This window comes from Aphelocoma coerulescens, chromosome 4A (assembly GCF_041296385.1).
Source record: "Aphelocoma coerulescens isolate FSJ_1873_10779 chromosome 4A, UR_Acoe_1.0, whole genome shotgun sequence".
In the NCBI taxonomy this organism is placed as follows: domain Eukaryota; kingdom Metazoa; phylum Chordata; class Aves; order Passeriformes; family Corvidae; genus Aphelocoma; species Aphelocoma coerulescens.
Window position 1 is genome coordinate 669,459 of NC_091018.1, and position 14,583 is coordinate 684,041.

General features: G+C 46.1%; 1 protein-coding gene across 1 annotated transcript in view; it reads right to left on the reverse strand.

The window, feature by feature from the left end:
- Positions 1-14,115, reverse strand: part of FGF13 (fibroblast growth factor 13) — a 54,879-nt gene extending 40,764 nt beyond the window's left edge. The window contains exons 1-3 of the mRNA XM_069014994.1: positions 13,473-14,115; positions 11,424-11,534; positions 5,945-6,048 (exon numbers count right to left, since the gene is read on the reverse strand). Coding sequence (XP_068871095.1) covers positions 5,945-6,048; positions 11,424-11,534; positions 13,473-13,659 — 402 coding nt within the window. The 5' untranslated portion in view covers positions 13,660-14,115. The remainder of the gene's footprint in view (positions 1-5,944; positions 6,049-11,423; positions 11,535-13,472) is intronic.
- Between the last annotated feature and the right edge of the window lie 468 nt (positions 14,116-14,583).

Sequence of the window (14,583 nt, forward strand, 5' to 3'; positions counted from 1 at the left end):
TTAGGACACATGCTCCTGTCCCCACACTGACCCCACAGCTGTCCTGCCCTGCTGCCCCCTTTGCTGAGGGCCAGCAGCAGCAGTCAGGGCTGTCAGCACACAGCAGGTCAGAGCATCCTCCTCACTGTGGGGATGCTGAACACTTACCCAACACAGAGCAAGGTGCTGTTACAGAAAGGAAAACACAGATCTGCACCTCAGACCCTGCCACTGAAGAGAATCCACTGTATAAAGGTACAGCCTGCATTCATGGTAAAAAGCTATTTATACTGACATGCAAATTTAACCAGATGAAGCTTTTGATTATTTCCCCTATCTCTTGGTTTATGCTATTTCCCTGAGGTGGAAAAATGCTCTTTGCCAGTAATTCATTATAAATGCCCTAGCCATTCCCATTAGCTACAGCAGGTCTCCACTGCACTGTTCAGTATTAAAATATGCACAAACTCCTCTCCAACTCACCAAAACCAATTTTTGAATCACTCTGAGAATCTAATCACATTCAGTTCTCTTGGCTACAATCAACGTGCATGCTTCACACAATATTTACTTTCAGTTCAGGTACCAAACTTATATTTGACAGTTTAATTTACATAGAGGGGACTATGTTAGCTGAATGCTCTCTTAGGGTAAATTATATGTACAACTCTGCACAGGGTCTTACACCAAAGTGCTCCTTAAACCCCTGCTAACTCTGCACCAAGTGACATCCGACAAGAAATGGCAAAATTAAGCCACGTACAGCAGCAATATTAAATCAAAAATATTGGACACCCTGGAATAGTTAACAAAGTCAGCATAAACACCTCTTCCTAAGAGCCATCCTACAGAAGGCTGAGTGCCCTGAACTGCCAGTAGATAAGCTGGAAGGCTGTATGGGGGATGGACAGACTAGACCCTATCACACGTGGTCAGGGCAAAGGACCACTCTTAGGTAGAGGCTCCCTCAGCCTGGGAGAAGCTGCAAGCAACTGCCTATGACACTGGTAAATTAAATGCTTTGGTAAAACACAGGAACCCAGAATGAGACAAGATGGGAAACAAGCCCTCTTTCCAAGCTGAGCTGCACTGCTCCTGAGACTGGCCAGAACTACGCCATGAGCAGCATATATTCAATTTTACTGTTTCTGACAACGTATCCAGGATAAACAAGCACAAAATCACCTGCGCTGAAATGTTCTATAGGAAAAATATGCATTTCACTGACAATCATTACATGATTTGAAAAAATCTAACATGATGGTTCATGGAAAATACATGGCTGGAGGTTCACAGGCTGTTTTCTAAATGTGCTGTATTTTGGGTTGTTGCAGCCCGTGCAGAATCCAAGGAGAACACCCAATTCCCTTCACCTCCACATGCCTTCCCCTTAAGGAGCTTCACTCAGCTGCTGCTCTGAATCGCTGAGAGCCTCCTCTGTCATATCACCATCACTTTAATGAGAAAGCAATAGCTCCAGGACTGCGTGTCTGACAAACAGATCCTTAAAATGGTCTTCGCTTTTTTGTTCAAGACAACAAAACAACACATGGAATTCACGGGGTATGAAACCTGGAAAACTCAAGTGTGAAATATATGGTGGTCACCTGAAAGATGTGGTCGTTCACAGAAAGAAAAATAAGATAAAATAAAAGCCACCCTAAAATACAAAATGATTCATGGTGTGGTTACGTAAGACAGCAGTGCCATAACACTGTTTAAGTCATCTTGCAGCAGCGTGACGCTGGTGTGAGAGGGATGAATCAAACCTCTGTTTCCATTTGGAAAGGATGTTCAAGCACCAAGGGCTGTGGCTTCAAATAGCTCCTAACAAGGTCCCTCCAAAATAAAATTTTGAGGGTGGGTTCAGCTTGGGAGGTGCAGTCACACAACACCCATGGACTTTGGGAGGAAACTGGCTGCAGGAAAGAAACCATTTCAAATATGGTGTTCTGTGAAGGTCGCTTCCCTTCCCTGCAGGCCAGGACTCTGGATGTGCTCCTATAACACATGTTGACAATTACATATTTAGTTTAATAGTTTATCTTTCTTTTGCTTAGCTGAACTGCTGCCTTGTCCCCGAGGAACTTTTATCATTACATTAAAGATCTTACTTTTGCTTTAACTGACAGATGCCGCAAACTATCTATAAACTCTGGCAGCCAACTACAGGTATCTGTTCTCTGCAGATTTGTTATACATCACTGATCCCCCCACAGAGAAAATTCACCTCATTCTTGGGTACAGTCACTGGGTTGAAGCAAACCACACTGCAGGCTGCCTCTGAGGTCGGATACCTGGGTCCCCTCTGCACAGACACAAGAATCACAACAGAACCAAAACCAAGTGATCGTGATACAGACCACAACATTCTCTCTCTTTATTAAATGGCATCATCAATGCTAATTTCATTTCTCTCTGGAAATGGTGCAACTATATCTGCTGTAGTTATCTACAATTTAAGTGCCTTTCTATTTCCCCTGTTCTCTTGCTTCAGGAACTTGACAGTGTTTTGTGGGGCTTTTGCACTTGATCAATCCCATGTTGCCATCTGTCTGCTCCTGACAAATCCCATTCAGGAACACATCCCTGTACGGGCTTTGAAACCCTCAGCATGTGTAGATGGATGTCACTTACTTGAGTTGATCTGTTCCCCAGACTCCCTGGTGGCTTTCCTTGAACAGGTGAGTGTTCAGCTGCTATAAATCAGCTGAGCTCTCCTGGGACTCATTTATACCCACCAAGAACACAGCCCAAAATATAGAGTTCATTTCCCATGCATCAGACTGTCAGACTGCATCCCTTGCTGAAAGGACTATTATCAGCAAAAGAAATGCTATGCTAGAAACACTTAAAAAATAGTGCTGGGACTGGATTTCTGGCAACCTTTTTGCACAGGATGTAAAGCAGGGGCAGATGCTCCTCACCAGCCCTTGTCCATTCCCTGGGCTCATTGATAGGGACAGGAGATGGATTTTCCCTCCGCGAGTTTCTTGTGATTATTGCAAAGAACAAAACAACCAAACCAGAAGGCAGCAGGGGAAAAACACAAGATTATTGAGAACTTGGGTGACAACTTCCTTTAGAAAAATTGATCAAAATTAAATGAACACCTGTCTTTTTGAAGAGTATTTAAGAATATGAAGCTGGGAAACCACACAACAAAAGTCTGTTTAAGGCCTTGCCAAGCCCATCAAGTTCAAGAAGAATAAAAAAATAAATGTAAGAAAATACAGTTATCTAATAAAGAAACAAAGATGACCACTGTTACTAAGGGGAAAATAGAGAGATATCACCAGATAATTTTGCAATGACATAAACTATGAAATTCGAAGATATTAAAGGACTCAAGGAAGACACTATTCATGGAACATAAGCATATGAAGAACTACACTCAATCAATGCAAAGAATAAAAATTACAACCAAAATGAATCTCAGATGCCTGGATGCTCATCAAGCTGGACTTAATCTAAATCAGGGTAACATTCTGCCCTTTCTCCTCACATCACGGGATATCAGAAGTGATACTCCATCCTCTCAGTGGCCCCTGTGGCTTCGGGTTGTGTCTCACAATGAGAAGTCACATTGCAGGCAAATCCCCACCCACCTCCTTCACCCTTGAAGAGACAGAAGAGATTTCCCCAGAACGTGTGCACTGAAAGCACCGACCCACTCCAGCTTTGGCTCTGGGCACCAACCTCTGCAGCCCACCCTGAGCCACGGCTCCAGGGCACGTCTTGAGAAGGGACGGAGCCGCGGCAGCTGGCACAGCACGGCACGGCACATGGCACAGCGTGGCACATGGCACAGCATGGCACAGCACATGGCACAGCACGGCACGGCACATGGCACAGCGTGGCACGGCACATGGCACAGCGTGGCACATGGCACAGCGTGGCACATGGCACAGTGTGGCACGGCACATGGCACAGCGTGGCACATGGCACAGCGTGGCACATGGCACAGTGTGGCACGGCACATGGCACAGCGTGGCACATGGCACAGCACGGCACGGCACATGGCACAGCGTGGCACATGGCACAGCATGGCATGGCACATGGCACAGCACGGCACAGCACATGGCACAGCACGGCACGGCACATGGCACAGCACGGCATGGCATGGCACGGCACGGCACAGCATGGCACGGCACATGGCACAGTGTGGCACATGGCACAGCACGGCATGGCATGGCACGGCACATTGCACAGCACGGCACAGCACACGGCACAGCACGGCACAGCATGGCACATGGCACAGCACGGCACAGCACATGGCACGGCACGGCACGGCACATGGCACAGCGTGGCACATGGCACAGCATGGCACAGCATGGCACAGCATGGCATGGCACATGGCACATGGCACAGCGTGGCACAGCATGGCACAGCATGGCACATGGCACAGCAGGGCACAGCACATGGCAGAGCATGGCATGGCACAGCACAGGGTGGCACATGGCACAGTGTGGCACACAGTGGCACAGAGTGGCACAGCGTGGCATGGCACAGCATGGCATGGCACATGGCACAGGGTGGCACATGGGGTATAAATGGGTGGCACAGCATGGCACATGGCACAGCATGGCACATGGCACAGGGTGGCACAGCATGGCACCTGGCACTGCACAGGGTGGCACAGCATGGCATAGGGTGGCACAGCATGGCACATGGCACTGCACAGGGTGGCACAGCATGGCACATGGCACTGCCCAGGGTGGCACAGCATGGCACAGGGTGGCACAGCATGGCACATGGCACAGGGTGGCACAGCATGGCACATGGCACAACATGGCACATGGCACAGCACGGCACATGGCACAGGCTGGAGCTCCCTGGCAGCCAGGACGGGCGGCGGGCGCTGATGGAAATGGCCACAGGGCACAGCCAGGACACTCTGCAGTGCCCGTGTGAGTGACCCTGTGCGGTCACAGCGCTGTGACCAGGCGAGATCGGGGCCTGGGCCCGTTCTGGCTGTGTGGGCACAGCCCAGCAGAGCCGGGCATTAGCCCTGCTGAGCGAACAGCCCGAGCAGCACAGGCAGGCGCAGCTCGGCGCCGCTCTCTGGAACGTTCCTTTGTCCCGAAGCACTGCTGGGTCTGACCTGGTCTTGCTCTGGCAGATACAAGAGGAAAAAATATGCAAAGCTGCCCCTTCTCCCAGCTGTCAGGATTGCAAAATAAATGAGAGATTTGAGTAAGTTTGCTTAATTTTTATAAGAATTAAGGGAATCATTTATAGAAGAGAATCATTTGTAGTAGATAATAGAATACATTTTTCTCTATTTTCCTCCTTGGGAAAAATCTTTTAAGACTGTAAAATTAAAACTCCTGAACACAGTTCAACTAAATGTTTTTAACTGGAAAATGGTCTATTTTTTAAAATCTACTTTTTTTCTTTTTTTATAAAAACATTGTTTGCTTTTGTGAGAAATGTCACTGAAAATTATTAACTGACATTATTTATCAAAACTACTAATAAAACTGTTCTTCACTCACCTACTTGAAGACATAAAAATTTCTATTTGAAAATCCTGGCCAAACAAAAAAAAATTACTTTCTCTAATTCCTTTAATTATAGTAATACAGATTATGTAGGAAGACACAAACCACGTTCAGGCACGCGTGTGATACACAAAGTTGTCCCTTCCCCTCAGGACCCCACTCTGATCAGCCCAGTCAGTCCACAGTGACCAAGAAAGAGGATCCTTTCTTGGCTGGGTTTTTTTTTTTATATGTCACACTTCGGGATTATTCAAAGGCACCACCATTTGATTCCATACATCCATATGTGTTCCTAATGGAAAAGATTAATAAACTAGAACCAGACTATCACCACTACACCGACTTTGCTGTCAAACCTCACCCTTACAGGTTATAAGCAGATCTGTTGCAACAGTAAATTATTCATTTACTAAGTTCTTACCACAATTCCACTGAGAACAGAATTAGAAATGTTTACTTACTGATGTATATAGGTATCCTTCACTGTTCATTGCCAGATATAATTTTGTTTGAACCCCCTGAATCGCCACCACTCGTAAGCCCACAGGTATAAGGTTAAACAAAGCTAGGAGAGAAAGGAGATGGAGAGCACAATTAATCCTTTAGAGTATGCAGATTAGATAGAAAATTAAAATATAATTACCAGAACCAAATAAAAAATGTCTATTCGTGCATATATTAACTTCTGTGGGTGCTGCAGAGCAGTACTTCTACCATCATGTCCTTTTACAGCAATTTCTACCAATAGCTGAAATTATCTGAGGGTATCAGGGCATCTCCCTCGTTCTGAAGATGGTGAATTGCTGACAGCTAAAAGGACTTACCTGCCTCATGAGCAGAATCCAGGCTCTGCTGAGTAGAATTAAACACAGTTTGGTTTTTGTCAGGGTTTGGGGTTTTTTTTTTTAAGTGCAAAAAGGAAATAAAAAAGGAATCCAGAAGCAAACAAACAAAAAAAAATTTTCAAGACAATCAAAACTTTTTTTCCAAATCAGTAAACATTTTGACCAAAATGAAGGAAGAAGATGAAATTCAGAAAAGTTAAAAACCATCATTAGCATCTCAAAATGTTTCCACTCATAACTCATTGGGGTTTAATTTTTCCTCTTTTTTAGAGGAGAATGGGTTTGAAAAAACAGAGTTAAATAACTTCAAAATGAAATGAAATGGCAGCATATTCTTTAGATCAACCCCTGAATCTGTGCTTTCAAAATTGAGCTGCTTTGAATGTTCTGCTTGAGTTTCTGCTTGTACACATGCTAATAGTGGCAGTATTTATAAGCACAGAACCATCTCTTCAAAAAATGAAGATTCCGGTTTGCAAAGTGGCAAATTAGAAAAAAAAAAAAAAGAAAAAAAAAGGAAAAAAGCAAAGCTCTGCCAGCTTAGATTCATGGATATGTTAAAATTGAACACAAGAAATAATGAGTTGAATACAGTACTCTTGTGTTCAGTATGTAGGATTAATAATAAAGAGAAGTTAAGAAAATTATCATAACCCAAAGCATCTTCCAGTCTGTAGCAGAAATGCAGAGATAGGACAAAGTAATGCCAAACTACCTCTCATTTCCAGTGATTTATTACTTGGCTGGAAAACTGTGGTCTGCTTCAGGATGAAGTTTGATATTTATGGTCACTGTCTAAAGCCAATTTAAAACTCAAATATGAATTTGAAATATTTTTATTATTTTCAAAATTACGAGCTAAGAATTATGACCCATTATAAATTCCTTTTTCAGCCTGAAAACCCCCAAATGGTCATACTTTTGGAAAAAAAATTACAGCTTGACAGCATTTAACACAGATCCTAAATTCTGGGTACGGGGCTGTCAAGAGCTCATCGAGTGCCATGAGGTCAGGGCACCTCTGAGCACTGCACAATGGCTGAACATAGCAGAAAAGGTGGAACTTTCCAGAACTAACAAATAAATGTAGGGCATCATAAAATCTGTGTTTTTCTTTACCTTTCACACCCACGGGTGTACATGCAGACACAAACACATGCAGACCCTCCTCACGTTCACCTCCAGCACAAAATCAACACCCATTACTTTCTCTTCATTAAAGCAAAATTCTCTAGTTCTGTGCAGCTTTTAGCAAAAGAAACTTAGATTTTCAGTCTGGGAAATGGACTTTTCATTCATTCTATCAGATGCTTGAGTTTATTTGGGGGAGCAAATATTCACTGTCTGTCTCAGTAAATATTCCCTTGGACAGGAGTCCTTTGCAGTTCAACCCCAAAAAGCAGCATCTGGTCTTCGTGTAGGCTGGAGAGAATGATTTAAAGCTCAGCATCCAGGCAGAACCTGCAGGTATCTTTCGAAAGGGGATTTCTTAATGGCACATTTACAAGTAGGGCAGGTGTTTGGGTGTTTTCAGCACACTGTAAATTGTGCTACCAACCTGTGAGTAACCAGCTGAAGAGAGGGCAGTGCCCGAGACAGCAGGGACACAGCTGCCAGGGGCCACTGGGATGGGCTTTAGTGAGGAATTCCTGGCTGTGCTTTGCTGGGCAAGGGAGCAGATCTGGGGCTGAGCCCGAGGCAGGCTGGGCACCTGCTGCAATGGGTGCTCAGCTGCTGCCCTCGGCAGCGGGACACAATTCCCTGCCATAAACGTCCAGGCTCTACTTCGAGGCAAGATGAGGGTGAGGCACACTCAGGAGCTGGTTTAAACTTCAGTGGGATGAGCAGCTGCTGTGGCAGACTGTTGGAATTTGGGAAAGGGCTGTGGGGGAAAATGCTGGCCCTGCCCAAGCAGAGAGGGGCCAGCTGTCAGAGCGGTGTCACTCTGGACACGGACACCCTGCACAACCAGACACCCTGCCCCAGATGCTGCCTCTAAGGACAGGGTCACTGACACTGCACCCAAAATGTGACTGTCCCTTTCAGCAGCAGCTGTTACTGCCACTGTCCCTGTGCAGCAGCAAGCCCAGGTCTGGCTTCTGGAACAGTGAGTGACCTGTCCACAACTGCAACTGCTGACAGGACCCACAGCAGAGCCACAGAGAGCACCTCTGCAAGTCCCCAGAGGGACAACAGGATGGAGGTGTTACCACATTCACAGGGGATGACCCTCATGTGGACACATATGACAGAAGGGGTGGCAAAAAAGCTGCAGCAAAATAAATTGCTTGCTACTGTGATCAGCTGGCATAAAATAATCCAAAGCAATTTGCGTCCTACTCTTTCCCTGTAACATTTGCATTGTTTAAAATAAGGATATAATACCCATCCTAATGAACACCTAAGCAATGCCTAAGGGAGAGATGATCTTTGCCAGGGTCCTTGTGCAGTACAAGCTGACAGGGAAATAAAGCTGTGCAGTAAGAGGCAGCAGGCCACAGCTGGATTTATGAACATAAACATTTCTGTGAGGTCTGCCAGTCTTGGCTTGGCCACCTGGACCTTCGTACACTTCCTCCAGGGCATCGTTTCCTACATTTCCTTATTTTACCAGTCTTGAAATCTTTTTGTCTTGCCAGAACCGGGGAATAAATTCTGCCTTGATTTAAACCCTTGCCCCTATTCAACATATTTAATGAGCAAAAATCTGTCTCTCAGCCAGGAGATCCTTTCCAAGAAGAACTTCCTTAAATCACATGGGCTCTTGGCTAAAAGTGAGACCTGGTGACTGCTGTAGCTCCTTAAATCCATGTTTCACTTTCTGCCTAAATTTTGCTCCAAATTTTCAGCTTTCTTTTAAGCTCCCTGCAGTTGTGGATGCCACCTTGTTTTTGTGAGCTCTGCGTTCAGCAGTGGGGCTGCAGAGCTTGAAATGATTGTCAGGAGCCGAAGCGGAATTCCAGGCAACCTTCCTACCCAGCTCTAGGGAGGAAACCATGGAGAAGGTGGGTCCTGGCCCCAGGCTGTGTCTGGGACCACAAAACACAGCTGGCTCTTAGGGGCTGCAAGCTCTCCCCATCCCTGCCACACACAGGGAAGAAAAACCTCTTTAGGAGGGAGCTGTCAGTCCTGGGGCTTCCCCACAGCACACAGATATGGACTAAATGAGAGATGCCTCTGCAGGTGCTGGAAGAAAGGATTTTAGAGGGCCTGATCCTCTAAACAGTCATGTGAACAAGGGCTTGAGGGTAGCTCCTAATGTGGCCTCTGATCCACAGTCACTCTTACCAGCTCCATTAAAATAACTGCAATCAAAATAAATCCACGGCTGCAGGACACCCAGAGCCATACACTTACTGTACATAAAAGAGGAATACACACAATAGCATTTGTGTTATTTTACGATAAAACCCTCCTCTGTTCTGAACATTTAGATGCTGCAGTCCAGCTGCAGTAATTTCTGGGATATTTCCATTATATTTAAGTAGTCAATATTTTGTAAGGCTGGTATCCAGAAACAAGCAGCTCTTATGATTTGCTTAATAACCTTTCTTACAATTTGCTTAATAATCTATCAAGTTATGGCCAATTTAAGGACACAGTGAAGACAAAGATATCTTAGAAACAGATACATCTGTATTTCCATAGATTTTACCTTGTTTGAAATCTCAGAATCCCTATTAGAGGGATTCCAAGCAAAGTATTTGGATAAAACAATCAAAAAAATATTCAATATTTGCAATTTCAGGTACTTGCTCTGGAAAATTTCAAGTTTATAGCAATATCACACTTTGATTGAAAGAGGAAGGTTTGCCTATTTTCTCAACCTTTTTTTTTGGAGATAACTGAAAGAATTACCTCAAAATCCTGAGTGCGCTGTAGTGACTTTTGAAATCTTAAATATGAGGTCATTCACCTGACGGAAAAGCACTGTTTAACGCCCACTTCCAGGGTGACTTTTGTGACTGCTCTGAACTCTGGCAGATGGCAGCAGTCATCAGCACTGCACCCACCTGGTCCCTGTGCCACCTTCTCTGCAGGTGATGATGGCACCCCAGGTGTCCCCACAGATCCTCACTGACCCCTCTGCGCAGCAGCTCCAGGGGCTGTGGGTACCTCCTCCCACAGCAAACCCAGCTCCCTCTTCTCACTCAGAGGGGAACACAGGGCTGCAAACGGGATTAAAGAGGGTGTGGGAAAAGGGTGGGAACGAGTGATTGCGCAGGTAAGATACAACACGTCCTCCTGCACCCGCTGCCGCCTCTGCCATATTTGAGTGCCCTGTAAAATGAAATGTTTCACCTGCAAATGCTATTAAATGAAAATAGTGGGACTTAAATCAGTGCTTTTTAATAATTAAAAAAGAAGAGCCCGTAGATTTTATGGTTTTTGTTTAAGTGGCCTGAAATATCTTCTCAAAACTCCTTGCACTCTTTACAGAAACACAGTCTCAGGTAGCTAGTATAGCTATGTGAGACCCTTAAGTATTTTTCACACACCAAATCAATGCTCTAGACATTTTTTCCTGTTTTCTATTAATCCTCAAAGTTGAAAAAAAAACAATCAAAAACAGCAACGAAAAAGGCCCAGAGCTTTTTCACAGAAAACCTGAGGGAAAGCTCGTTGAAAGCTGATGGTACAATTAAGTTCATAAAGAGTAAAAAATAATAATAATAGGGAAATGTGAACTTTAAAATGATGCTGAAGTCCCAGTTTGTGAAATAACACGGTGCTGTTTGAATGAGCCCGTTTGAGTAGAGATAGCGTTATTCTATTTCAGGCTCTGAGTAGGCGAGCAAATTTTCCCTGCCGAAAAAAAATCTAATAAAATCCAAAGGACAGCAATGAACTTCTCTGGATTACCATGGAGATAACATTTGCTTTGTTTGTCACATGTGTCATCATTACCTCCTCTAGTTCATTATTTCTATAAGTGATTTTTATCTGTATTTCTCTCAGACCCAGTAGGTCTGAAGGACTCCTGTGCCGCTGCCACTCGCTCAGCCACCCCAGGACAGCAGCTCTGAGGGGACCTGTATGGGAAGGACGAGACACCACAATTCACAAACACACCATTTATTCTCGTGTCACTTACTATAACTACTGTCTTCCTCTTTTGTTCCATCAATTGTCCCATCTGCTTGCAACTGCAAGTGGTATCCTTGCCTGCTGTATAGCTTTGTTACTATACCTTTAAGCTGAGGCTCTGTAAAAAAACAATAGTGAGATTAATGTGGGAAATCCTGATGTGCCGTTCCAAGCGAGCAGGACGCTAAAAACAAATCTTCAGGTTTCTTCTCAAGGCTGAGATAAGAAAAAGACCCAAAACAAAAGCAGGGCTACCAGCTTTGCAACACTTTTCATTTAGTCTGAGACCAAATTTATGTCTATGAAATCAATTGCCAAAATGATTAAATGCCACTTTGGATTACAATATGAGTAGCACAGTAAAAGCTACTTCCACTGAATACAGATTCCAACGGCACTGCTTGGCCTCAGGAGCCCAGCCCTATCTCATTTAAGATTAAAAATGAGCTGGCAAAGAGCACATTCTGTCTTTTAAAAAGGTGTAAGTTCTTAGATGAAGAGGAAAAAGAAGACTATTATGATAGCATTAATAAGAGCCACAGTGACAGTTGAGAGCCTAAATATACAGCAGCAAATGCTTAGCACAGGAACTGCTGCAGCTCTAATAAACAAACCCCCATCCCTTGCTGCTCTAAAGACTACAGAGCATCCAAAGAGATAAACTACTCATGAACATATGGAAAATGGAGAGGGAAACCCTGAAATCCAGCAATGTGTGGAAGTGCAAAATAAATATTACCATAAGGGCTGAGGTAATTACCTCATCAGCTAGAAAAAGAAAGATCAAAACAACGCGTAGTTTGGATAGATTTCTTTTTTTCATTACCATCCTCAGATTCACAGCTAGAAAGGGAGGTATCTCACATGGTTTCATATCATTCCAGACCAAAAAGTATACAGCAGCAGGATATGCTGTCAAGTGTGTAATTTACAGTATCTGGCTAAAGCATCAGGAGTAATTGCAAAAAAGGTCTACATCCACTGAATCCCAATGACATCTGCATTGTAGTCATTTCACACAATTACGCTTGTCAGGAACTGGTGCATCCCTGCAGCTTGCTCCACAACATCTTACTTTCTTCAGAGATAAACACATGGGGAAGATATGGTGTGTCATTTCCAGCACTCTGTGTCTGGATAAGACTCCTTGTGTTTGTAATCAAAGGCACTAGGGAGCTCTGCTAATGTACTTCATTTTAGCAGGGGCTGAAGGCAAAAGCTTACAACAGTTTGCCTAAGTGTATTAGACCTTATTAGCAACTTTGATAAGAGTAGTGATAGATCCACAACTCTTAACTACCAACTTTGCTGACAAGAAATTATTCCGACCCTCACTTTGGCTCTTTAGCCATAATCCATCCCAAAGCTGTTGGCAAACTGTGAGCAAGACAGCTCTCCCGTGGCTGCTGAGCAAGGCAGACAGGTGGAGTGGCAAAAGCACCAATGCTCCAGCACAGCAAAGCCATGGCATCATTGCCAGAGGGTTTTGCTCCTCCCACATACAAAACAATCCAGGGAAGCTGCAGGTATGAGATTCCTAGAAAGGAACAGGGCGCCGAAGCAAAACTCTGGAAGGTGCCAGCAAAAGCAAAAAGCCTCGTCTGCAATCAGTAGATAAAGCATGGCACGAGCATTCTGTGAAGCAGGACAACAAAACCAGACCTCTAGACTACGAAGTTATTTAATATACAACTGAAAGAGATGCGTGTGTGGGAACTTCCCCGCCCGCATCTCCCCCACAAATACACCAATGTGTTTGCACACGTGTAACAGAGAGACAGACACAGACTGACAGGTACATGGCTGCGCTCAGGTGTGCAGGTGAGGCAGACAGCAGCAGTGTGTGCTACACAAACCAACCAGATGAACAGCACAGGGGAAAGGACTGGCATGGGGTACCCAAGTCAGCCAGGGCATACAAGCCAGAACTGGCAATGCCCGCACGTCCACTGTACGAGCCCTGAGACACCGTTCCCCCTTTCCCCACACCTGACACACATCCCAGTTTCCATTACATCAAACAAACCAACCCCCCAAGGATATAACCCCTGCCAACCTGGTCGCCTTCTTCGCCTTTTCTTGGAGCCAAAGAGTTTGACCCTGGAAAACACATTCAATTTGTTCTTGTCGCAGCTTCCCTTGCTCTTGCTGGGGCTGTTGACACACTTACAGGCATTGGACTTCTCCCGCTCCCTGGCTTGTCTCTTCTGGCGGATCAGGGAGCTGGCGATGGCTGCAGCCATGGCCGCCACCGCCCCGGCACCTCGGGCGGGTCAGGCACGCGGGGGTCGCTGGCCGGCTGTGGTCGCCGCAGCCAGCATGCTGCTCGGCCCGTCCCCAAGGCCGGGGACGCTGCCGGGCAGCTCGGCCAACGCCACCCACCGCCAATCGGCTCGGGAGCCCAGGAGACACCGGCGGGATGCTCGCACCACAGCCCCGGCTCGGGACGCAACAGTTTAGCTCAAGCGTTTTTGTCCTCTGAGGTCTTCCCCTTTTGACTTTCTGATGCTTTTCTATTCCTCCCAACTTCTAGCAGGGGAAAGTTTGCAGGCAGAGGTGAGCGTTTCTACGGAGATCACGCAGATCACTTGCAAGACATCCCTCCGAGATTCTCCAGGCGCGCTATTTGCATGCAGACATGGCACATCCACTTGGTGCAAGATCATCGCATCTCTCCTAGCCCAAATTTCTCCAGTTAACTTTTCTCCCCACCCGTCCCCTCCCCATTCAAATCCCAGCAAACACCTGTTAGACTCCAGCAGGGGCTGTCCAGTTGCAGGCGTTTTCTGGATCCTTTTCCCTCTTCTCCCTGAAGAAGAGACCCGAAGCAATTGGCGGTGGAGACACTGGCCTGAGGTGCGGATGCGCGGCCGCTCGGCTGCCGAGCGCCTCGGGCAGCCTCTTCCCCCGCGCTCCTCGCAGGTCAGCGCGGCCTCCCCTGCACGGCACGTTCGGCTCTCGCACCGCAGCACTTCCCAGACGCTGAACAGGCAGCGATCCCGAGCCGCTCGGAGCCGGCAGCCTGCGCCGGGACTGCAGCAGCAGCGGCAGCAGCAGCAGCAGCAGCAGCAGCAGCAGGATCCCTCCGGCAGCGATGCAGGCACCGCGCACTCCCCACGAGCCGTGCGCTGGGTACAGAAATGAGGCGACGCAGCAAACCCCTTATC